Genomic DNA, 25028 nt, shown 5'->3' with positions numbered 1-25028 from the left:
AACTCAGCAGCATGCACCAATAATGATTCACTGTTGCTCAGGAGTTATGGCATGGTGGTGTCGTTTTCCTGATCTGAGCCAGGCTCCGTTGGTCTTGAGTAAATTAGCCTGTGTACTGTGATAGCTGTGGGTTGGGTAAGTAGCTTTGCCATGCTGCCTGTGCTCTTAGCTGTGGTGGGTTGGGGAAGGCTGGATGTCACCTGCTTTAGGCTGACTTTGCTGAGATGGCTCTGTTCTTTGCTCTAAGTCCACACTTCTCTAGGAGCCTAGCCTCCTTCCTAGTCACATTTTTAATGGTTATGGCAAAGAACCACGAATGGGAAGTACGAACAAGCAAAGGCATCCTAAAGTTGTACCTTTGGTTAAGTGTGCTTCTGTCTCGCCTGTCAAAGCAGGTTGTTTGAGGGTCTCCATAGTAAGTGTGGGAGGGTCTGGCAACAGGCAGGCACTCAGGTGTGAGAATGCAAGAAATTGAGGTCCTGAGAGTGAATACTAATGGGAGAGAATGAAATGGGAGAGTTGAATAGGCTCAGAAAATATTTTGTTTCTATAGTTCAAAGAAGATGCTGAGAAATTAGACTTAGGACATGAGAGGTAGTGTATGTGGGGGAGAATCAGAGAAATCTGGGTTTGTGCCACGTGGGTAGGGAGACAATGAGGTGTTTACTCTGATGGCAAAGACTGGATCAGGAGCAGGTTTGACAGGGTACCTAAAGTTTTGAGATACCTGATAGGTATTGAGCTAAAGATGTCAGGATTGTGGTTGATGTAGAAGATGAAGTTCTTGAGGACTGAGCAGGTAGGGCAGAGACATCAATAGAGATGGTATTTGAAGCCATGGCATGACATTAGGCTAACCCTCAAAGGGATAGATAGGTGTGGAAACAAAGCAGGCCCAGGAAGGAGTCTGGCATACCTACCTTAGAAATAAAACAGAAAAGTGGCATGCTGGGAATCCCTACTTGTGAGACTGACTCAGGAGGAGCTGAAGTTCAAGACCTGCAAGGGCCAACAGTATGTTCAGAGTCAGCTTGGACAAAGTAGTGAAACCTTGTCTCAAAAAAAAAATGTTCAAAAAGAGTTGAGCGTGTATCTCTTAGTGCTAGAATGCTTGCTCAGCGTGAGGTTCAATCAATCATAGATCAAGCAATAGATCAATTAGATGATGTTGGAATATACAAATGCTTCCAATGTACCGCTATGGGTCTCTGAGACTTTGGGCATTTTCTGGTACACTGAGTCATTCAGCTAGGCATGTTATAACAGACCTAGGGTCCAGAAAGACACATATTAACCTTTTCCCAATTGATAGACATTGTTTAAATGACACCATGCTTTATATAGTATTACCAATGTATGATTTACTCTCCGGTCACATAGGGAGAAAACCTCGAACTGCCTCTCATTCAACTTTTGTCAAGAGTAAATTGGGATAACACTTAATGTATTTAGACCAAGGATCATACTACGTGTTACCTAATTTTTTTTTTTTTATGTTTTATTGCTATTTCTGTGTTAACCAGAAAGTAACCTATCTTTCTCAGCTAACATGAAAATGCCTTTACCAAGGCTTCACTAACTAAGTCATTATCAACTGTTAATATCTGAAGTAGCCTGGTGGGGAATGCTTTTCTTATTTCTGGCCAAACCCTGTTGAAAATATCAGGCAACGGTTTTCATTTCCGTTATGTCCCCATTTGCAAAGTTCCCCTTGGAATTCAGTAATGGGAAGTTTTTCTTTTGATAAAATGGTATCCTTAAAAAAAAAAATCACTATTTTATGAGGCGCATGGCTACCTTTCCCCCTACCCTGGATTTGGGGAAGTTCCAGTTTCAACAATTGCAGTTCTAAGTTCAAGCTATCAGGGTGGAGCAGAATTGTTGCCTGTGTGAACCGGAGCAAGGGAATTCAACTCTGTTGGCCAGCCAAGGAGGGGGAGGAGGAGGGGAAGAGAGAGAGAGAAAGAATGATCAAAAAAGAGTGGTGATGATTCCATTCCCCATTCCTGTGGGGGACTGAGAGCCCTGGAGTGTGTGTATACTCTCCTCTCCCCTACCCTGCCTGCCACTCCCCAGTCCTAGTTGGCAAGGCTTCTCATCAGTGCCTGCTGATGCCAGGTGTGACCGTATTTAAAGGCAAATGCCTTTTCACGAAGGCTGCCTCCAAAGCCCTATGCAGTAACTGCTGTAAAGGGAAACCGAAAGACAGCCCTGTGCTTCTCTCAGGGCTACCTTATTTGAAGAAATGGAAAAGGTCTCTCATTTCTCCAGTCTCTCCTCTGCCCTTGGGTTGTCACTTTTTTCTTGACTCTGGGATTGGCTGTTTGGCTGGCTTTGGCCAGTGACACAAGAGTGCTCGGAAAGCCTCCGGGGCATGGGTGTGTGTGTCTTGAGTCTTGGTGTCTCTTTGCGCGTGGAACTCGAGGACCATATGAATAAGCCCACAGGTCCCAGTGAACAGGCCACTCCTGTCCGAACTAACAGCCTTCAGGTGCCAAGGCCAGGACTGCTTGTCCTATAGAATCAAGAGAAATAATATGTTTGTACTATTTGATGTTAATGCTAATTGTATTTTCGTTATCAAACTTATTAATTGATGGTGTGTATGTGTGTGGGGTGTGTGGGGTGTGTGGACTGTGGTGTAGTTGTGGAGGTCAGAGGACAACTTGAGCAATTGGTTCTATCTTACTATGTGGGTCCTGGGGATGGGACTCAGGTCATGGGCTTAGGAGCAGTGCTTTTGCTCCCCCATGTTTTTAACATTTTATTTTTGACAATTACATACATGTATAGTATTGTGATCATATTAATCACCATTACGCTTTGTTATTTCACTCTTGCTGGCTTTCTCTTCTCCCCAAATTATTGTGCTTCTACTTCTATGTTGTGTGTGTATATATGTGTGCGCATACCCAAGCATTCATGTGTGTGTGTGTGTGTGTGTGTGTGTGTGTGTAGGTCTTTTGCAGGTAGTCACAGGCTACCTTATTATTACCATATTACAATGGCCATAGCATATCTGGAAGTCAGCGTTTCATAGTGTCCCCATCCTCCAGCTCTTGCAGTCTTTCCGCCCCCTTCTCTGTGATATTTCCTGCCCCTTGGAAGAGATTATATAAGCTTTGTTTAGGGCTACACACCCAACAAGTCACTTCTTCTCAATACTTTGACCATTTGTTAGACTCTTCCTTAATTGTGACCCTCAAAACAAAAAGAACCCTCTCTGATGTAGGCTGAGTGCAGCACAGGTCTCTGGGCATGGCTTTTGTTTTTGCTCTTACCACAAGCTGGTAATTTCCAGTAGCTTCTGGACACTTTTGCTTGTGCTGTGTGCTTAATCCAGAGGTGGAGCATCTGTCTCCATTGTGGCCTGTGCCTCCTGGGGAACCAAAGCGCATTTTACTGCATTCTGTTTACCATGTGTATGGAGAAGTAAGCTATGTGTTCCACTCAATTTTCTCCTTGCTCATTTGATTTCTAACTCTTTTCATTCTTATCACTGTTTTTTTTTATATGTTACACATGTGTTTTTTTTCCTTAAAATTATTTTCTGTAGAATAAATTCAGTTAATGCAACACAGCACTTCCATCATTTGAAAAGGTGCAGGCTGGTGGTTTTCAGTCTATCCACAATGTGCAGCCGTCACTATTATCCAAGTGGTGGAGACCTCTGTCACCCCTTCCCCAGACATACACCCTCCCGTCAAATTTCTCCCTCTTCCCTCCTAAGCAGTGATTTGCTTTCTGCTAGTGTGGATTTACGTTTTCTGGACATTTCATAGAAAAAGAATCAGCACTCTGTGGTCTTTTGTGTGTCGCTTATGTTGCATAATGCTTATAGGGCACAAGCTGTACCATGTGTCCGGATTTAATTCCTTTTCATGGTGTGATACCATCACGTAGCTATATGCTGTTTTGCTTATCTCTCCATCAGTTGAAAGCCCTTGGGGTTTTTGGCTATTATTGGCAGGACTTCTCTGAGTGTTCACGTGCAGTTTTTGTGTATGTTTTCTGTTCTCTTAAGTAGATAGCTGAGTCCTATGGTAACTCTGTACTTTGATATTTGAGGAATTGCCATAAGGTCTTTCACAGCATCTAGGCCACTTTAATTTCCAGCCGCAATGTGGGAGATTCTGGCTTCTCTGTGTTCATGTAAATCCTCACTCTGTTTCTATTTTCTTTCTGTTTTAGCCACTGTGTTATGTGTGAAATGGGATTTTGTGGCATTGTTTGCATTTTCCTGCTGACAAAGGAGGCTGAACATGATGCCATTGCTTATTGGTCATCTGTGTGTAATCTTTGGAGGTACATTTGCTCACGAACTTAGCCCATTGTAATGTGTGTGTTTGTTTGCATTGAGACAGTGTCTCATTGCTTTACCCAGCGCAGCCTTGAGCTCCTGGGCCCCAGCGGCCTCCTGTCTTTGCTTCCCCTGTGCTGGGATGTTTGGTGTATGCTGTTGCATTTGACTCCACTGGTTATCCTTAAATTGGTTTGTTTGTCCTTTTCCTTTCTCTTCCCCTCCTTTCCTCTTTTTACCCCTTCCCTTTTTCTTTTATTTTGGTGCTAAGCCTTGAAGCTCAGGCCTTACACATGCTAGGTTGTACCCCTGTGCTGTGGTCTCAAGCTCAAGGAGTCCAGTCAGTGCTGCCTGCTGGAATAATGACAGTTTCTGTGAAATGTGATCACAGTGGCCATGCTATGTCCCGAAGACAGCACTTCACAGTAGTCCTCCTCATTGTAACTCTTACTTTACTTCTTCTTTTGTTCCCTGAGCCTTGGCATGGGGATGGGGTGGGAAGGGGGTTGATATAGATGTCTCACTTAGGACTGAGCAAACAACAGTCACTTATTCTCAGCAGTGTGTGTTTTTATGTGTGTGTGTGTGTGTGTGTGTGTGTGTGTGTGTGTAAGGGAGACAGAGAGAGAGAGAGAGACAGACACACACACACACACACACAGACAGATAGACATACAGACAGACAGAGACAGGCAGGGCCTCACTGAATTGTGTAAGGCTGGCCTTGAGTTGTAATTCTCCTGCCTCAGCCTCCCACATATCTGGGATGACAAGTTTATGCTACCAGGCCCAGTGAAGTTTGTCTTTTGATTGTTCAATTGAAAGTGTTCTTTATATTATCTGTGTACTGTACTCTCTTACCAGTATTTCATTTGCAAACATTTTCTCCTGTTTTTAGTTACAAAAATTAGGACTTGTGTATGAGTGTTTTGTTTTCAGCATGCGCTTGCCAGGTGCCTGAGAAGGTCAGAAGATCCCCTGAAGGTGGGGTTACAGATGGATATAGGCCACCATGTATGTGCTGGGAACTGAACCTGTGTTGTCTGAAGAGCAAGTGCTCTTAACCACAGAGCTATTTCTCCAGTCTCTTGCCTTAACTTTTTTTTTTTAAATAATAAAACATAAAACCTTTTAAGTTGATAAACCCAATTTATTTTTTCTTCTGTTAATTAGATTTAAGAAACCCTTCTTAGCTAGGCAGTGGTGGTGCACACCTTTAATTCTAGCACTCAAGAGGCAGAGGCCAGCCTTGTCTAACTTGAGAAAGTTCCAGGATAGCCAGGGCTACACTGAGACGCCCCATCTAAAAAACGAATGAACAAACAGACAACAAAAAACCCTAAACCAAACCAACCAAACAAACAAAACCTTATTTAGTCTAAGGTCACAGAAATTTATACCTATGTTTCTTCTATGAGTTTTGCAATTTTAATGCTTCTATTTTTTGGTATATGAAGTAGGGGTTTAATTCATTTATATCCAACTGTTTCTGTATGATTTGTTAAAAAAGATTATTCTTTCTCCATTCACACTAGTCAAAAAAGTAATTGGTCATAGGTAGGTTTATTTCTGTACCTTCAGTTTTGCCTTATTGAGAATATTGTGGTATTGTGGTAACCCATATAATGTTGGTTATATTCTCTTTGCTTGTATTTATTTACATCACTGTCTCCCTGAACATCTCAGTTATTTATAGTAATGCTACCGAAATTAAGACACAAGAGTAATACTGATAGCAAGTGAGCATGTGTGCATGTATGTGTGTGAAAAATTTTACCTTTTCTTAATGATTATTTTTGGAAAATACCCATAATAATAACCTTTGATTTAAAAAAAAGAAACATGGTAAATATTACAATATCTCCTCTTCTTCACATTAAATCTAGTTTTTTTTTTTTTTAAAAAAAAGGTGTGAAAGTAGGAGGACTATTTGAGAAGAGGAAGTGTAACAGTTGGGAGAGGGATGTGACAGGAATGGGCATGAATGGGCGTAAACCACAGTCTACAGCCAAGAAAATGTTTCAGTGTAGCCCATTATTCCATACAGTTGATACACACCAAAAAGCAGTTAAGATGTTAGTCACAGTATTGATGAAGAGAGGGAGGGAGGGAGGTGACATTTGCCAAGCTTGTTAGTGTCTCCCCGTAGAGAAACTAGATCTGGCGACTTTTGGTCTGGGAGCGGCCGGACATGGCTGGGCCTCACAGTCTGGTGTTCAGGTACCATGCCTCGCCGTCACAGGAGGTTAGCAACACAGAAGCAGGCTGCAAGGGAGCCCATCAAGGCATCCCAGGGATACAGCCCTCAGGGGTATACACTCAGTGAAGAGGAGGCCTTCCCGTGTACTTTTTTGTGTCTTCCACAGAGCTTAATACAGAGTGCACTTGCAACAAAGTTTTATCGAAGCCCAAGGAACAAACAAACCCAATGTTACAAAGGACTCATTTGGATTTTGTTTTAAACAGTGGAAATAGTTTTCTTTCCCTCAGGACTTGGGCAAGAATGGAGGGGATGAAGGAGTATTAAAATGGGATTTTTAAAATTAATATAAGCTGTTTTGACTGCTTGTGTTTCTTCAGACTGCTGTGGATTTCTCAATCCTGAGCCCTTGGCCTGACAGTGCCCGTGTTCCACTGTATTCCATGGGTGAAAACGTACTAGGTTATTTATTTATTAAATTTTTTTAGCACAGCCCAGGTACCATCTTTTTAACCCAGACTGGCCTGAAACTCACTGTGTAGTCTGGGCTGGTCTTGAACTTGTGGCAGTCCCCCTACCTTCCCTTCTGTAGTGCTAGGAACACAAATGTGTATCTCCACTCCCAGCTTCCTGGCATCCTCTTTACGGCAGATCGTCTGCCTCGGCAGAAGCCATCTATGGTCTAGCACGTGGTAAATAAATCACTAGCTTTTGTGTGTCTGCTCCTTTTGCTAGACTCTGAGAGGCTCACTCTAATGGCTCTGTCTAATCCTTTATTTTGTCTTCCAGGGCCTGAGAACATATATAGCTAGCACTTAGCAGATGCTCAGTTAGCAGTTGTTGAGTATGTATGTAGGAGCCAGTTCAGAACAAAGATGGCAAGAGGCAACTTAGCAAAGTTTCCTGTGACCATTTGCTTAAGAAGTTGTGTGTTGCCTTGTTTGTTCCCATAGTAGTCCTTTGAGGTTGGTACCGCCATCCTCAGTCTCACGAATGGCAGGACAGCACCTAAGGAGTTAGGTAACCACTTGAAGTTTTGTGACACTAAGGTCTGAGTCACATTCATCAGCTCAGCTATCCCAGTTCCTAACACCAGCCCTTGCTGCTTAGACAAGTTCACTGTGAAGAGCTGGCAGAAGGAGGTAATGGAGGGTGATACGAGGAAAAACATCTTGAGGATTATGTTCAGAAAACCATTGCTTCATCAAGACACACATTAAAAGTTGGTTCTTTTAGAAACCAGGTCATGGTAGTACATATCCAATGTCCCAGCCACTGTGGAGGCTGAGGCAGGAGGATTGTTAAATCCTATGAGCTCATGTTTAGCCTGAGCAACAGAGAGACCCTTATTTGGAAAAAACCCTTTGGCTTTTTTTTTTTTTTTTTTTAGTATACAAAAAGGCACATGCTTGCTTCCTAGGCAGTGATTTTCCTGTTTAAAGCAGTAGCACTTTTGGGAGCCAGTACGTTTCTAGTGTATTGAGCTAGAATAATTGAACTATGCAGTTAAAGGCTGTTAGAGATCATCAACTTTGGTTAAGAAATCTTACAAAGAACGTCATAGAACCCTCAGACTCTGAGCTTTGCCCTTGGTTTTCTTGCTTATCCAGGACAGAGGGGCTTCTCCCGCCACTACTGCGGTATGTTAAAAGCCCTCTCAGAACATTATTGGTCACAGAATGCTCCCATTTATTAAAGAGACAAGACTGGCGTGGCCTCTCTGGTGAATAAGCTCTGAACCTCCAGTGCTGTAAGGAGGTGATCTGAATAGTGCAGAACTGGTTCCCAGGAGCTTCTCAGAGAAGAGGCAGGCCCTGCTGGCTGTCCGTTATGGACACTGAAAATGCAGGTGATTATTTGCAATACAAGGATCACCAGCTTATGGTGAGGGTCTTGTGATATTTAACTTCATAAAAGAGGTGTTTTCCTTTACATCTGTCCAGTGACGGCAGGAGACACCGAGAAAGTGAAGACTATAAAGTAGACACTTCTCTTACCTCTGAGGTTTTGATTCTAAAGTAATACAGTGAAAGCCTTATATTTAGCGATTACTTATTAAATGGCTATTTTACTCCAGACAAGGTTCTGACTGCAAGGTCATGCTGGTTGTATATTCTTTTGCTTGATTTATGAAAGACCAAGTAGTCAGACTTGAAATGCACTTTTGAGAAATTGTTGTGGGCCTGAATGAAAATTTACGTATATTGACATGTATGCATTCATTCTTTATTAGTGCTAATTTTTCACACAATTCAGTCAGTTTCTCTTCCCCAGTTTATCCCTTCTTCCCCATCTCCCCACCCACCCAACTCCATACCCTTTCTTTCTCCCTCTGTCTCTTTCTCTCTCTCTCCCCCATCTCTCTGTAGAAACTCGAAAATAAAACCCCAAACAAATCAGAAAAACAATAAAAACTAAAGAAAACACACACACACACCATAAAAACACAAAAACTGGAAACAACAATTTACAAATAAAAAACCAACCCCCCCAAAATAAAACAACAACAAAAGCCAAAATGCCCAAACAGAGCAATAAATATGAGACAAAATGTCAACAAAAATGCCATTGGGTTCATTTTGTGTTGTGATCCACTACCTGACATAGGGCCTACCTTTTAGTGTGATTTATATGTACAGTGGGACTCTCTTGGAGAAAACTAAATTTTCCTTTGCAAGCAGATGTCAGTTAGAGATAGCTTCTTAGTTAGGGACAGGAGTTCCTATCCACTTTTCCGTCTCAGTTCTGGGACCACATCTGGCTTGAACCTGTGCATTCTGCTACCCTCTCTGTGCGTTCATGTGAGTCCCGTGTTGTCTGGGAGACGTTGTTTCCTTGGAGTCAGTCATCATCTCTGGCTCTTCAAGTCATCTGCCTCCTCTTTCGTGGAGTTCCCTGAGTCCTGAGAGGAGGAGTTTGAGGAAGACACCCCATTTAGGGTTCACTGAATATTGAAAAATTGTGGGTCTCTCTGTTAGGTCCCATCTACTGCAAGAGGAAGCAGTTTGCTCATAAGAATTTCATAGTGTACTAGAAAAATATTAGGCGTTCCATTTGTTTTATGGAATATGTGGTGAAATCTCAAATCATGGAATTTCAGACTATATTGGCAGAATGTAATACGGAGATTTAGCTTCGGTACCACACAAAAGGGAACAAACGCCCAGCTTGAGGATTTTTCTATCTCGGCAGATGTAGTGAGTGACAGAACTTTGATCTCAGGATGGCAGTAAAAGTGCTGGGGTGGTGGTAAGTGGAAAGTTGTAGAAAATGTGGTCACTGCTCAAAGCTTTACACTACCCCAGAGGTTCTGTGGATCCTCCTTAGTTCTCTCAAATGTCCTGGGTCTCTTTGTTTCTTTCCCAGCACTTGTCCCATGTGTGTTGAATATTTCTTTCCTCCATGGGAATGCATTTGGATCCTAGAATTAAAGTCAAGTGGAAAAACTCTTCTAGTCAGTTTGTTTTAATTTAAGCCATATGCTTGGGCTGCCTCTAGTTTAGAAAGTGAAGAATACATGTAATTAATTTCCTGTGTTCTTGGGTATGGTTAACCTCCTTGGGTTCGAGTTTTCTTCCTAGCATCTTCTGTAAGGCTGCATTTGTGCATAGATATTGTTTAAGTTTGGTTTTGTCTGAAATAATCTTGTTTTCTCCATATATTGTGATTAAAAGTTTTGCTGTGTATAGTAGCTTGGACTGCCATCTGTGGTCTCTTAGAGTCTGCAGGACATCTGCCTAGGCCCTTCTGGCTTTTAAAGTCTCTGTTGAGCAGTCAGGTGTACTTTTAATAGCTCTGTCTTTATAAGTTACTTGGTCTTTTTCCCTTGCAGCTTATTAAAGCTTTGTTCTGTACATTTAATGTTTTGACTATTGTGTGGCAGGATGATTTTCTTTTCTGGTCCAATCTATTTGGAGTTCTGTAGGCTTCTTGTATGTTTATAGGCTTCTCTTTCTTTAGGTTGGGGAAATTTCTTTCTATGATTTTGCTGAAAATATTTTCTGGGTCTTGGAGCTAGGAATTTTCTCCTTTTATTCCTATTAGTCTTAGGTTTGGTCTTTTCATAGTGTCCCAGATGTTTTGTGTCAGGAACTTTTTAGATTTAACTTTTTTTTTTTGATTGATGTATTAATTTCTTCTATAGTATTTTCTACATCTGAGATTCTCTCTTCCATCTTGTGTATTCTGTTGATGATGCATGAATCTGTAGTTCCTGTTTTCTTCCCTAGGTTTTCCATCTCCAGGATTCCCTCAGGCTGTACTTTCTTTATTGCTTCTATTTCCATTTTCAGGTATTTTAAATTTTTAAATTAATACAATTTTATTTATTATAATTTATTCACTTTGTATCCCAGCTGTAACTCTACCCTTGTCCCCTCCCAATCCCACCATCCCTCTCTCATTTCCTCCCATGCCCCTCCCCCAGTCCACTTATAGGGGAGGACCTCCTCCCCTTCCATCTGACCCTAGCCTATCAGCTCTCATCAGGACTGGCTGCCCTGTCTTTCTCTGTGGCCTGGTAAGGCTGCACCCCTCTCAGGTGGATGTGATCAAAGAGCCAGCCACTGAGTTCATGTCTGAGACAGTCCCTGTTTGCCTTACTAGGGAACCCACATGGATACTGAGCTGCCATGGGCTACATCTGTGCAGGGGTTCTAGATTATCTCCATGAATGGTCCTTGGTTGGAGTATGTTTTATTCATTTTCTTCTGTTTGTATTATTTGTATTTCTTTAAGACATTTATTCATTTCCTTTTTAAAAGCATAATGATCCTCTCCCCAGTCCTGGAATACTGATGGACCAGTCAGTCCTTGCACATGTTCTGCAGGTCTTGTGAAGGTTCCCATTGACGCTGAGTTCATAGCCATGGCGTGTCCATGTGACAGAGCTTTATTGTGCTCCTGCTCATCCTCTGGCTCTTACATTTTTCCTGCTCCTTCTTCCTCAATGCTTCTGAATCTTTGAGGGAGCATTATAGATGCCCTATTGAAGCTGAGACTTAACTGTCACTTGTGGTTAGCAATTTGAATAGTCTGCCTTAATCACCTTCCACTGCATCTTTGACCAGTGGAGGGAGCAGTATTAATTGACATGTAATTTCTAAAGTAAGATGGAGGTGTGGTTTTTCTCCTGCCTTTTGCCTGCCTTCTGGGTTAGCACTTCTGCTCCTTTGATGGAGAATGTTATGGAAGATTGTATTGACTGGATGGGCTGCCTTAGTGGCCACTTAGGTTTTAAAATGTGCTCTTTCCAAGTGGAGTCTTTCATGATCAATGAGGTTCTAAGATGTGTTGGCTGCAAATGCTGGATCATGCAACCAGAGCATTAGTCTCGCCCTCAGATTATGTAACACTGGGCAGAGAATATAACTTTGGTGGCTTGAGTTTGTCGCTGGTGAGATGGTGACATTTTTCCATTGTCTGCTTCAGGATATAAGTGTTCAAAGTCTGTTTTAAGCTTTTAATAGCTGCCGAGGTAAAGTTGTCTTTAGCTTTGGCAGGACATAGACAAAGGGGACTTCATTTGGCAGTTTCATTTTATGCAAAGAAGCGGGTGTGGTGGCAGATAGCCGCAAACCCAGCATTTAGGAGGCAGAAGCAGGAGAACCACAAATTCCAGGCCAGCCTGGGTGACATAATGAGATTCTGTCCCCTAAAGAAACCAAAGAAAGATATTTGTGACCAGAGTTATGTCATGTTTGGGAGATGAGTCTGGAGCATTTGAGGATACTCTTACCTTCAGTGAAAGCCCCCAAAATACAAACCATGTTATTCCTATTTATCAAGGGCTGAAGACAGATTTCCCTAGAAGGAGTCATCCATGTCCCAGTCCCTGAGAAATCCACGGGGGTGAGCACACCACAGGAGAACAGGCCTCGGCACAGAAAATCAATCCTATTGTGTCCTTGTTCAGAGGGGACAGCTCCCCTTCGGTCTTGGGGATCAAAAGGTGTCTTCTCAGCCATAGGCCATCTCTGTGATCATCTGGAGATGAATTCAGTTGCTTTCAATAATCTTCCCAAATGAAGCTGCTCAGAATGGCACCTTTCCACTGCCTTCCCCTCCTGCCCTCCTTCCCTGGAGTGTGCAGCAGGACTGGTGCTGCAGCTGCACCAGGGGTTGCAGCCTGGCTCCGGCTCTCAGTTTGTGACTAGTGTGTAGGCACACGCTTCCGAAAAAACTGGTGAGGGAAGGGGATGATGCGAGGCCTATGAGCGCTTAGTGGTTTGGACAGTGTCGACATAGAGCGGAAGAGTAAAAATCCAAAACTGTTAAACAGGAGTGCGCACAGTGCCTGTCACACGGGAGGCTGAGTTGGGAGGCCTTGGAGTTCAAGAGTTGGGCATTCAACAGTTTGACAGAAAAGCTAAATCGATCCATGTAATCTTGTCATAACTTTATCTCTAGATAATCTCTTAAGCAGCATGCTTGTGTTATTTGATATTTCAAGTTTAGGTTCTCACAACTGAAGAGAATGTGGCTCTCTTGCACAACCTACTCTTCCACCCACACGGAAACACACTTCCTGCCCTCCAAAAACATTTATGAAAGTAGCAAGATTATTACTTATCATTTATATTATTGTGATGCTATGGATCCTATTTATACAGCCAGGCTCAGGATGTACTATGTACTTTGGTTGATTTTTTATGCCTTTGCAATATGATTTTTTATTTTCTCTGGAACTAGTTTTGTTTCCTACATTGATAATGTTTAACTAACTTACTATGTGCTTCCCTCTGCATTCAGTTTTATCTTCTACAAGAGTTCTTCCCAGGAACCTTCTAACTTGATATTTTGTCAGGTTAGTCTCTTTGCTTGCTGCTGTCATTCATCTTGGAATTTCCCTTCATCATGATGGGACGTTGGGAGGTCTCCTTCCTTCCTTCCTTCCTTCCTTCCTTCCTTCCTTCCTTCCTTCCTTCCTTTCTTCCTTCCTTCCTTCCTCTGTTCCTCTTTCTCTCTCTCTCTCTCTCTCTCTCTCTCTCTCTCTCTCTCGTTGCTCTTTGTGAATTTCACATCATGCACCCCAATCCAATTCATTTTCCCCTCCCCTCATACCTACTCTCCACCCTTGCAACCTCCCCCATCAATGGAGAAAAAAAAATCTCATTGTGGAAGCTGTAATATCTCAGTGTGTCCCACATTATATACTCTTTTGTCCACACTTCTTTTTTTAAATTTTATTTTATTAATTACAGTTTATTCACTTTGTATCCCAGCTATAGCCCCCTTCTCCTTCCCCTCCCAATCCCACCCTCCCTCTTCTTCTCCTATGCCCCTCCTCCAGTCCAATGATAAGGTAGGTCCTCCTCCCCTTCCATCTGACCATAGTCTATCAGGTCTCATCAGGACTGGCTTCTTTGTCTTCCTCTGCAGACTGGTAGGTAAGGCTGCTCCCCACTCAGGTGGAGGTGATCCAAGAGCAAACCCATGAGTTCATGTCAGAGATGGTCCCTAGTCTTATTACTGGGGAACCCTCTTGGATACTGAGCTGCCTTGGGCTACTTCTGTGCAGGGGTTCTAAGCCATCTCCATGCATGGTCCTTATTTGGGGTGTCAGTCTCAGAAAAGACCCCTGTGTCCAGATCTTTTGGTTCTGTTTCTCTGCTTGTGGAGCTTCTGTTCCCTCCAGGTCTTTCTATCTCCCTCTTCTTTCATAAGATTCCCTGCACTCTGCTCAAAGTTTGGTTATGCATACTCCATTGCTGGTGGGAGTGTAAACTTGTACAACCACTTTGGAAATCAATCTGGTGCTTTCTCAGACAAATGGGAATAGTGCTACCTCAAGACCCAGCTCTACCACTCCTAGGCAGATATCCAAAAGTTGCTCAAGTATATGACAAGGACATTTGTTCAACCATGTTCATAGCAGCTTTATTTTTAATAGCCAGAATATGGAAACAACCCAGATGTCCCTCAGTTGAGGAATGGATACAGAAATTGTGGTACATTTACATAATGGAATACTACTCAGCAATTAAAAACAAGGAAATCATGAAATTTTCAGGCAAATAGTGGGATCTAGAAACGATCATCCTGAGTGAGGTATCCCAGAAGCAGAAAGACACACATGGTATATACTCACTTATAAGTGGCTATTAGACTTATAATATAGGATAATCATACTAAAATCTGTATATCCAAGGAAGCTAATCAAGAAGGAGGACCCTGGGTAAGATGCTCAATCTTCATTCAGAAAGGCAAATGAGAAGGACATCGGAAGAGGGAGAAAACAGGGAACAGGACAGGGGCCTATCACAGACAGCCTCTGAAAGATTCTACCCAGTAGGGTATCAAAACATATGCTGAGATGCATAGCCAAACTTTGTCCACACTTCTTTGCTTGCAAATGTTCATTGCAGTTACTCATTGGTCTGGCATGAGGCCTCTGGCTTCTACTCTATCAATACTGGAACCTCACTGGGACTCCTCTTGGACATCCTGTTGTTGCCCTGTGTCATGGAGATCCTGCAGTTTTGAATCTGTAGGACTGGCCCCTTCATGAGTCCTGCAGTGTACCAGTAGCGTAGCTGTTGAGGTGGGCCAATTCAAAGCCCTGTCTAAACTGATCAGCCCACCAGCTTTCCTGCTCTCACCCGCAACTCCTGTAACCAGGGCCAGGTTTTCCCTGCTGCCCAGGTGAGGAGCAGGGCCTTCTCTCCCGAGTGCTGCAGATGGTGAAGGGCAGGGACAGCTTTCCAGCTATCATGACCCCAGGTCCAGGTGTCCTGCCTGCTGGTGGTAGTGAGGGTCAAGGTGTCCATGCCACCGCACAGGAAATGAGTGGTGGGGCCATCTTTCCCACACTTGTATCCTTGGGGGCATCTCACCAGCAACTCCCCCAATGTGTGGCCCCTTCTACTGTGGGAGAGCAGTACTAAAGCTGCTTAAGGGTGAGGTCAGTTCTCCTGCTGTCATACCCCCAGGGCCAGCACTCCCACAATGCCCAGGTAAGGGATGGGCCAGTTCTGCACAGCCCTCAGATATCAACATGTCCCCAGGTGGCCTCCCAGACCAGAGATATGGCCTTTGGTGACAGAGCCCTCCTGCTGCAGGGCCAAAGACCCAGATGTGGTCCTTGGGGGCAGCACAGGTCAGGACCCTGCTATGGTCCCAGATAGCATTGCTGGCTACTCACATCAGGCTGTTCCTCACTACCCTCGAGTCTCCAGTTCTGCCTCTGTTCATTGTGCCCTCATCTTGCTGTTTTTCTTTCTTTTCCATTTTTCTGTCACATACTTGCTCATCTTAGTGGTGCCCAGGGTCTCTGAGTGTCTGAAGGTGTCTTGGGAGTGATGTCAAGAGTGCTATACCCTGCTAATGCATTATGGCATAAAGCAGGGTCATCTTGGGTATGGTCTGCCCCCTAGGCATACCCAACACCAGGCTGGTGGTCATCTCAGGCTATCTCCTTGTCCCAGCCCCAGGGCACCGGTCTGGTGGTCATCTCGGGCTCATCCCTCACCTGGCCTGCCTCAAGGCCCTTTGCAAGGCTCATCTGTTTTAGGCTCACTCCTGTCCGGGACCCAGATGGATTCTCCTGCTCTCTGGCTTGGTGCTAGACTGGTGGTTGTCTCAGGCTAGCTCCCTGTTTGGGGCTCCCCGGACCCAGGCTCATGGTCATCTCAGGCTTCCTTTTTTTCAGGGAATGTTAGGCTACAAATCAATCGTAGTTCATAGGTCACAACACTGAGTGTAGACACAGCCTCTCCTCTCTCCCACCTACTGAAGTGTATAGGAAACCAGCAGACACAGAATTTGAATTTGTGTCAAACAGAAACCAGCAGAATTTGCGCTCCGGGGCAAATTCTTTCCTTTTTCTTGTGTTAGAGTCCTTGATTCCACAACTCACTCTGTGCATTCATTGCCTTATTTTGGTAGAAGACACGATCAGGTAGTTTTCCAGAAGAGTAAAGAGAAGGCAAATAATTCACAACCTTGCATATACGAGTGCTGTATTTCTGATCTTAGGCCTGCATTGACATTCTGCTGAGGATACAATTAGTGAGTGTATGTTAGGAATCCTCTGACGCCTCTGCATCCGTGCTCTCGGTTCTTAGTTTCTCCCGGGTAGAAACCCTCCGTGTCTGAGCTGCCAGTGTCATCTGTGATGATTGCCGTTCTGAATTTTGATCTTTTCTATATTATTTACTTTTAAGCTTTTGGAATATTCTGTTAATTCTCATAATTTTAAGATTTCACAAGACCTGTCTTGACTTGACTATATTTTAATCTGGATATAACCTTTATTTTGGCAAAATAGTCCTAATTTTTCAACAACAGCAACTAACAAAAAACAAACAAACAAACAAACAAACAAACAAACAAACCCGCTAGTGTTTCCTAGAATTGAGAATGGCTATCTATGACACAGAAGAGGGGTATGTTTTGTTTCTTAAATACGCCTGCCAAAAATTCCCTTGGGGCTGGGCATGTTGGGTATGCCTTGCATGTGTGGGGCCTGTATGATTTACATAGAGAGTTTTAGGCTGCATAGTGAGAACCAGTTGTAGCTGAACTTTTCCTACTTTGTAGGCTCTTCTTTCTTCCACCCTGCTCCATCCTTTTTCCACCTTTTCAAACCCCTAACACTAGATAGGAGAGAAAATTGGATAGAAAGGAAAGGGGTGATGTTATTATTAGACTACTTTCTGCTCATTAGGGGTGTTGAGTTACTTGGGGATTGATCTTTTCAGTCAGGTTATCTAATTCTTCTTCTTTCTTTGCTCACAGCTACTTAACAAACCAAGACCAGCAGCAACCAGCCAACAACCTACTCTCAGGGCCCTAGCATTTATATGTCCTCTAAAAAGTCCCCAGGATTCCCAAGGTCACACAATTGCAGAGACTATCTGCCACTGGCAAAGTCACACCCTTGCATGAGACAGATCAAAGTCAGCTGCTGTGGACAATCTGAAGCAGCTCTGTATCCCACACCTGGCATTAAAATAAAAACATTCTTACAATATTTCTGTTTCTTTTTGTTTTGTTTTTTTTAAAGAAACCAAAATTCTCTCTATACCCTGTCTCCCTCCTTTCTCCTGAAACACTAATTCCTGCCTTTTGAGAGTTTGGGAGATAGCTCAGCTGCTGAAATCCTTGTCATGCAAGTATGAAGGCATGAGTTTCGTTCACCAACAGCCGCATAAAAGGTACAGCAGGCACAGCTGTAATTCAGTGCTGGGAAGGCAGAGACAGGCGGAACCCTGAAGCTTGTTGGCTAGAAAGCCTAGTGAGTCAGGCAGCTCTAGGTTCAGTGCGAGACACTAACTCAAAACTAAGGTGGAAATCAACTGCGAAAGATGACAGATGTTAATCTCTGGCCTCTCTACGCATCCGCCCTCATATATGCATACATTTACTCTCTCTCTCTCTCTCTCTCTCTCTCTCTCTCTCTCACATGCACACTCACACACTAACACACTTTTGTTTCAAGTTCTTTTTTTTACTGCCACCTCTAGGACTTCTAGATTTGATGACTTAATTCTGATATCATCTAGAAGTTCTATGGTATAAGATGGTTGGTTTCCGGGTGGCTGCTTCTTCCCTCTGTTAGACCTAGCATGTGTTCTTCTGGTTTCCGAACTTTTGTATTTTTTTTTTATGTATATCTTTTTCTGTTTTCTACTTTTGAGTGTTAATTTTTTACTTTTTTTAAACATATTATTATTATGATTATTGTTTTAGATTGTGTGTGTGGGAGGGGGATGTGTGCATGTGAGTGCAGGTGCCCCTAGGGACCTGAAGAGGGTGTTGGATTCCCTAGAACCACAATATGGGTGCTGGGAACCAAATCTGGGTTATTGTTAAGAATGGTACATGCTCTTAACTGCTAAGCCGGCTCTTCAGTCCCTCAGAGTGTTAATTTCTTAATAACAACAAATAAATAAAATAGCAAATTTTGATGGACTTCCAGGAATGAAGTGGGTGTAGTCAGCCCTCCATCTTTAGCCAAGCTTGTTTCTCCCCTGGTAACCTTTCTAACTGGCCATTGTCTTTCCTTCCTGAAAATGTCTTATAAAAAGATTCCTAAAGAAGTGGAAATTGCATTATCAACAGTTTCTCAGGAAAACAAAATCAAGTACACACATGGGAATTTCAGACATGGAAGAATACAATCAGCGTTGTGATGAATGAGAGAGACTGTGGGCGCAGGCAGTGGAAGATTCTCATTAACCAGAGACACGAGAAAGGGTTGTGCAGCAAGGAGGAGAGTTCTGAGTTGACGGAGTTCATAGGTGGAGAGAGAGGAGTTGGGGGAGAGTGCTATAGACCAGGGAATGGATATTATTAGATGTAGCCCTGCACTTCTGGGGACTGCTTTGAGCAGTATTTGGAGTGATTGCGGAATAACTGGACTGAAATTACAACTGGAGTCAGACTGTTTTGGCTTTATCCTGCAGGTGTTGGGATGTCAGAAGAATGAAGTGACCAAATGGAACTCTGAAGACTGAGTCAGCGGGAAAAGGGTATGTTGTAGTTAGAGTTAAATGAGGCAAGAGTGTTGGCAATGGAAGACCAGTTGGGAGGGGGCTGCTTTTGTCCAGCTGTGAGGCCAAGAGGTTTAAGCTAGGGAAGTGACAGTGGAGTTCAATAGAACCATAATAGATCTTTGTATAGCCAGTTCACAGTAAGTTTATTGTCTACATCTCATTTAAACCTCACACCAACCTTGTATTCCCCTGCTCTAAATCAAGGGGCGGATGTTTAGAGGTTATGGCATTGAAGAGATCCTCATAGAAATTGGAGGAGCCCAAGTGGTTGATGTTCATTGAGAAATAGTAGAACGATGAACTTATCAGATTGGAAGGAAGACTGGTAGGATTCCTTAGAAGCTCAGTGTCCAGTTACTGCCTACACTATCAAGCAGCACTGAATGTGCCCCAAGAGACTCCTTTTATTTCTGTCATTTGATACCTGATTACTTCCTGAAGGCATGGAGCAGGCAAGGGAAGGAAAGCTACCTTCAGCTTGCCTCAGGGAAGAATCTGCAGTCCTCTTTCATGTACCTTTGGGTTTTCAGTTGGTTAAGAATTAAATTTGGTTGAATTTTACCTTCCTTCTTTCCTCCATTCCTCCCTCTTCCTCCCTCTTTCTTCCTCCTCCTTCCTTCTTTCCTTCTCTCCTTCCTTCCTTTCTTCCTTCCTTCCATTTTTCTCTCTCCCTTTCTCTTCCCCTACCTCTTCCTCTTCCTCCTCCCCTCCCCCCTTCCTATTTTTTCCATACCATGGTGGTCAGAAGACACATTACAGGCATTGTTTCTCCTCTTTCCACCATGCGGGTTTCTGGGAAGTGCATTCAGGTCATCAGGTTTGGTGGCAAGGACCTTTACCCATTCAGCCATCTTGCCATCTCCTGTTTAAGTTTCAAAAGGCTCCCGGTGCAGGGCTGAGGGTCTCTGGATCCAGGTGGGTTGCTCTGACAGGTGTTTCTTTCCTCTTGTGGTCTGGATAGCACACAGCTCATGGTAACGTGGGTATCAGGGGACATCCCTGTAGCAACAGCTTTCCTATGGCATCACTATGATACCAGACCAAGACGACATCTTCACTGAGTTACAGATGAGTGAATTGTATCCACTACCATGCTCATTTATTGTTCAAGTCAATTATTCTGTGTAGTCACCTGTTTTGCATACCAAGATCTTGAGGCCCAAATCAACAACACAGGCAACAGAATGCACTTTGCCATCTGAAATATTTGTTCTCTGAAGTCAAATAGCAGAATGTGCTGGAGAGCTGAGGGATCCTGGGAGAGACAAAGCCTGCATCGCCATCGTCATCATTGTGGGAAATCTTAATTAGATTCTCCTAGGAAATGGCTGGGCAGGATGGAGGCTGAGGTCAGAGGGGAAGAGTTCTTTGCCTTGGCCATCCCAGCCTGCACATTTATGATTGCCTCAGCTGGAGTGAGAGGAGGGTCTGTATTTACAATTTGAAACCGCAACAGCATTAGGGAATTAGCCCACATTCTCACTGTTTATTTTCTTACTGTAGAATCCCTGGATCTTCAATGGCAGGAGAAAGAGCAACCAGAAGACCGAGATGAATTTTAACACTATCCTAGAAGAGATTCTTATTAAAAGGTCCCAGCAGAAAAAGAAGACATCACCCTTAAACTACAAAGAGAGACTTTTTGTGCTTACAAAATCCATGTTAACCTACTATGAGGGTCGGGCAGAGGTAGGAGATGAGTGCAATCTACTCTGTCCTTTTCAGCGTTGGTACCGTTGGTTGGCGGAGCTCTCCACCGGGTTAGGGAACTTGAGGTTGCAGTTTGTTGTCATCTGGATTTGAAAAGTGACATTTAGCATGTGATAGAACTTGGCCCACGTCTGTCAGTATAGGTTAAGATACATAGCTATCCATTCAGCGTCGGCCTTCTGAACTAACTAATCTGCCAGAGAAAATCCATTCCTGTATGTTATAGGTCCTTATAGAATTTATTAAGTATACTGAGTTTGTGAGCTTTTCCTCACAAACTACCGTATTATATATTAAAGCCTAAGCTGCTTTGTGTGAACATTTTTCTTCATCTCTTGAAGCTGATCAGTTATTTGGCGAACCATTTATTGAGGTTTATCTACAGAGAAATTCTCCAACTCTTGGTGCTGAGCATCTACTGCAGTGTTTTTTGATGAGGGTAGGGAGATTAAAGAATCATGGGTCCACAGGGCTCCTGCTGTGGGACGTTGAGGTATGGTGGGGAAGGGAGGAATTTTGGTTAGACAGCTTCTGGCTTTTCACAAGAAATGAGACTGAGGAATGAATGGCTATCTCTGGCCCAATTCAAAATCTTGCCATGGTGGACATAGTATTTTCTTTCTTTCTTTCTTTCTTTCTTTCTTTCTTTCTTTCTTTCTTTCTTTCTTTCTTTCGTTCTTTCGTTCTTTCGTTCTTTCGTTCTTTCGTTCTTTCTTTCTTTTTATTTTATTTTATTTTTTTTGAGACAGGGTTTCTCTGTGTAACCTTCGCTGTCCTGGACTCAACTTTGTAGACCAGGCTGGCCCCGAACTCACAGTGATCTGCCTGCCTCTGCCTCCCTGAATAAAGGCGTATGGCACCATGCCCAGCTGGACATCGTATTTTCTACTACTTCCATAGTCTTTTCTGCTAGAAATAATTTTAGCTTGTAGAGAATGGCTCGGAACTGGAATGTTCTTGACAATGCGCTATAGCAAATGTGATCATGGTGAATGCCTGCTGGTCGTGGAATTTGGGCTTAATTTTGCCTAGGCATTTTTATTAGCGGTTGATCAACTTGCCCAGTTGTTTTCTTCTGTGTTTTGGTTGCCTTGACTTGTCCGGGAGGCCCTTGATTCTCCTGAACAATCCTAGCTCTGTTATTTCTACTGTGGGAGATCGCCGTGACTAGGGCTGTTGTCAGGTTCCCACACCCTGGGACCATAGTCCCTTAACTGTAAACCCCCAAATGCTGAAAACCAGAACTTCCAACCTTTTAATTGTGAAGGTAGAGCTGAGGTGAGGCCATGCTCACTCTTTATTCTCGTCACTTTGGATACGTATCTATTAGTAAGAACCATTAATGTGACTAGATACACCAGCTGCCTACTGAGAACTGATGTGTTATATGATATGTATGGTATGTTTTTGTTGTTATCCGAGAAGTTCAGAAATACAAAAGGGTTTCAGAGAAGAATTGTTACCGTAAATAAGGATTATTGAAAAACTGCAAACAGACTTGGAGGGAAATATTAGTAAGTTTTTGCTGTATGGCAATGGCTTGTTATAACTGGAATCCAATATAGTACATCCGGCAGAAGAAGAGAAACACAGCAATGAATGTGGTGAGAGGTAGTACCTTACTAACCCCCAAAGCTACAGAAACTTCATTGTCAACTTAGAAATACGGACGGATACTATTAAAATACAGCATGGCGAGGGCAAAGAGATGGCTCAGTGGCTAAAACGACCGATGGTTCGTTCAGTGAACCCGTGTTTGATTCTCTGCATCCACATGGATGCTCACAGCCAGCTGTAACTCTAATTTACAGAGATTCTTGGTGCCCTGTGTGGCATCTGTGGGAGCCAGGCATGTATGGGGTGCAGAGATGCACACACAGGCCAAACACCATACACATAAGGAGAAAATACAACCCAGTGGCCAGCTCACTCTGAAGATCCTTAGTGTACAGTTGGCCCCTGATATCTGTAAGGGGACAGGTTCCTCTCACCACTACCCAGTAATCTAACGTCTGTCATATAAAAGAGTTCAGCATTTGCATGCAACCTGTGCTCTTTCTCTTGTATATTTTAAATTAGCTGCACATTGCTAATACCACATGCAATGTTGATGCTATAAGAAATACTCATTGTAGATTGCTTTGGAAAAAGCAGCACGAGAGAAGTCTGTATTTGCTCAAACAGATGGGACTTTCCCTCCCAATATTTTCCAGGGTTGGTTGATGGTGTGGACGCAGAACCTATCTCTAGGTCTGGAAGGCTAACTGTGTAAAGTTAAGAGTGTCCTGGCTGTTTGAGTGGAGAAGAGACAGGGGACCCTGTTATTTCAGATCCGGGTCCACTGACTGAATGTGAAGCGGCTCCAGTCATTGTGAGAACCGGAAGGGGCAGAATGAGGCACTTGTCCAGCATGTGGCAACCTCTCTTCTAATGCGTATTCAGAGTCCATGTCTTTTCTGGTTGTTGCTCACTGGCACGCCTCGGCCACCAGCTGGGCTCCTCTTCTGACCCCCGACTCCTCCACCGTGTGGAGGGGTGTTTTGATTTCTCTCGCTTTCTGCTGTCATGGATGGCCTGGCATTCATTGGTGACTTGCTTCTTGAACTGATCACAGGTTGGTTGCCTCCCACAGTAAGGGGTAAATAGTTGCGAGGGGCAGGGATGTAGCCAGGTGGTAGAATGTGTGTGCTTAGTATGTGCTTAGCAGGTACCAAGCCACTGATTAGATCCCCACACCCAAAGAAACAAGTAATTGCTTTATTGAATTATTAGGAATTGAAAGATAAGAATCAAAATTCTTGAAACAACAGTACTTCTCAAAAGACTGGGCAGATTTCTAAGCGACACCTCTTAGCCTATTTTCTAGAAAATCCCAAAAACACTTCACCCGGGTGTTACTTCCCTGTAACTGGAATGACTCTTCTGCTTTTTCTCTCTCTTCTTAGAATTATGAGTCAAAAAGCCTCGCGAGCTGGGCTGAGTTAGAGAGAGGACATGCTGAGTTAGAAAGTCAGGCTCTAGAATTGGGCTGTGCAAACCATTAGAACCAATGTCTGTAGTTCTACTTCCCATAGGAAACCAGCGAAGAGGCTGTCTGGTGCTTTAGTAGTCCCCATTCTTGGTTCCCTCCGAGCTGTTAAATGCTTTGTTAGAACTCAGAGTTAACCCTTTGTTTAAGTCTGTACATCCAGCTTTTGCAACACGGTGGCAAAAGCCTTTCCTGAAACTGTTCCTGCTAATCCACTTTCTGTGTTTGTCAAAGTGTACTGAGACATCATGTTTTAGATAGATCATCAGAAAGCCTGTTAAGCTATGTCCTGAAAGTCTCACATTGAAAAAACTAGTGTTCCAGTTGTGCACTGGGCCCTCGATGTCTCCAGTTTGCCCTTCCTCTCTTTGGTAGCTGATTTGTTCATGTTTGTACATGTTCCAACCAACTGGGGAAACAAAGATCCTGACGGTTTATGTTCCACGATCCATCTTACAGTAACACAGACCTTCGAGGTTTGCAAGTGGTGCTGCTTTCTACTTAGGGGCTTAGATGACAGCTAACCCTGACCCTAACCCTAACCCTGAGAATGGCCACTTGACATTCCTGGGGAGGCTCCATGTGCTATGGGGACGGAAGTCAGGGAAGCACAAGACTGGAGTTTGCTCAAGAAAAATATCTACTGGATATTGGTAAAGAAAAAAATGTTGAGATATTGAATAAGTAGGATGTGAATTTTGCAATAATTATTAGGTAGGAAAGCAGGAAACTTTAGATTGGACAGTGGTGCTTTTTGGCTGCTTTGCTGGCTACAGTACAGCAAAGTACAGCATGGACACTGCAAATAGTCCATAAAGTCAAAGGAGTTGAGCAGTGCGACAGGCCAGTCTATGCCCACACACCCGCAGCCCCGCTCCACCCCCATGCCAAGAACCTTCCAACTGTGCTGGATAGTTTATGTCAAGTTGACAAAGCTGAAGTCATTTGAAAGGAGGGAACCTCAGTTAAGAAAATGCCGCTGTAATGTCAAGCTGTAAGCAAGCCTGGAGGACATTCTCTCAATAAGTGATCGATGGGGAAGGTGCCACGACTGGGTTGGTGGTCCTGTGCGCTGTAAGAAAGCAGGCTGGGGGTGGGGTGGTGCTAGAGAGATGGCTCAGCAGTTAGGAGTAGTGGCTGCTCTCCCAGGGGACCCAGATTCAATTCCCAGCACCCACATGGCAGCTCACAACTGTCTGTAACTCCTGTTGCGGGGGATCTGACACCCTCACACAGACATACATGCAGTCAAAACACCAATGTACATAAAATAAAAACAAAATTAAAAAAAAA

The 25028-nt window shown here is 43.5% G+C and overlaps 1 protein-coding gene and 1 pseudogene across 5 annotated transcripts in view; one reads left to right on the top strand and one right to left on the bottom strand.

The window, feature by feature from the left end:
* Positions 1–25028, top strand: part of Tec (tec protein tyrosine kinase) — a 99738-nt gene that overhangs the window by 15654 nt on the left and 59056 nt on the right. For 4 of the 5 annotated variants that reach the window (XM_060380732.1, XM_060380733.1, XM_060380735.1 and 1 more), the window contains exons 2-3: positions 18908–18973; positions 20501–20686. In XM_060380732.1, the coding sequence (XP_060236715.1) occupies positions 20549–20686 (138 nt within the window). In that variant the 5' untranslated portion in view covers positions 18908–18973; positions 20501–20548. Of the gene's footprint in view, positions 1–18907; positions 18974–20500; positions 20687–25028 lie in introns of those variants that run through there. The other variant, XM_060380736.1, reaches the window with a different exon arrangement.
* On the bottom strand, positions 16152–16247 carry LOC132653388 (small nucleolar RNA SNORA17; annotated as a pseudogene).

This window comes from Meriones unguiculatus, chromosome 3 (genome assembly GCF_030254825.1).
Source record: "Meriones unguiculatus strain TT.TT164.6M chromosome 3, Bangor_MerUng_6.1, whole genome shotgun sequence".
Taxonomy (NCBI): domain Eukaryota; kingdom Metazoa; phylum Chordata; class Mammalia; order Rodentia; family Muridae; genus Meriones; species Meriones unguiculatus.
The sequence above is the reverse complement of the archived record's forward strand: the minus strand, read 5'-3'. Positions and strand labels throughout refer to the sequence as shown.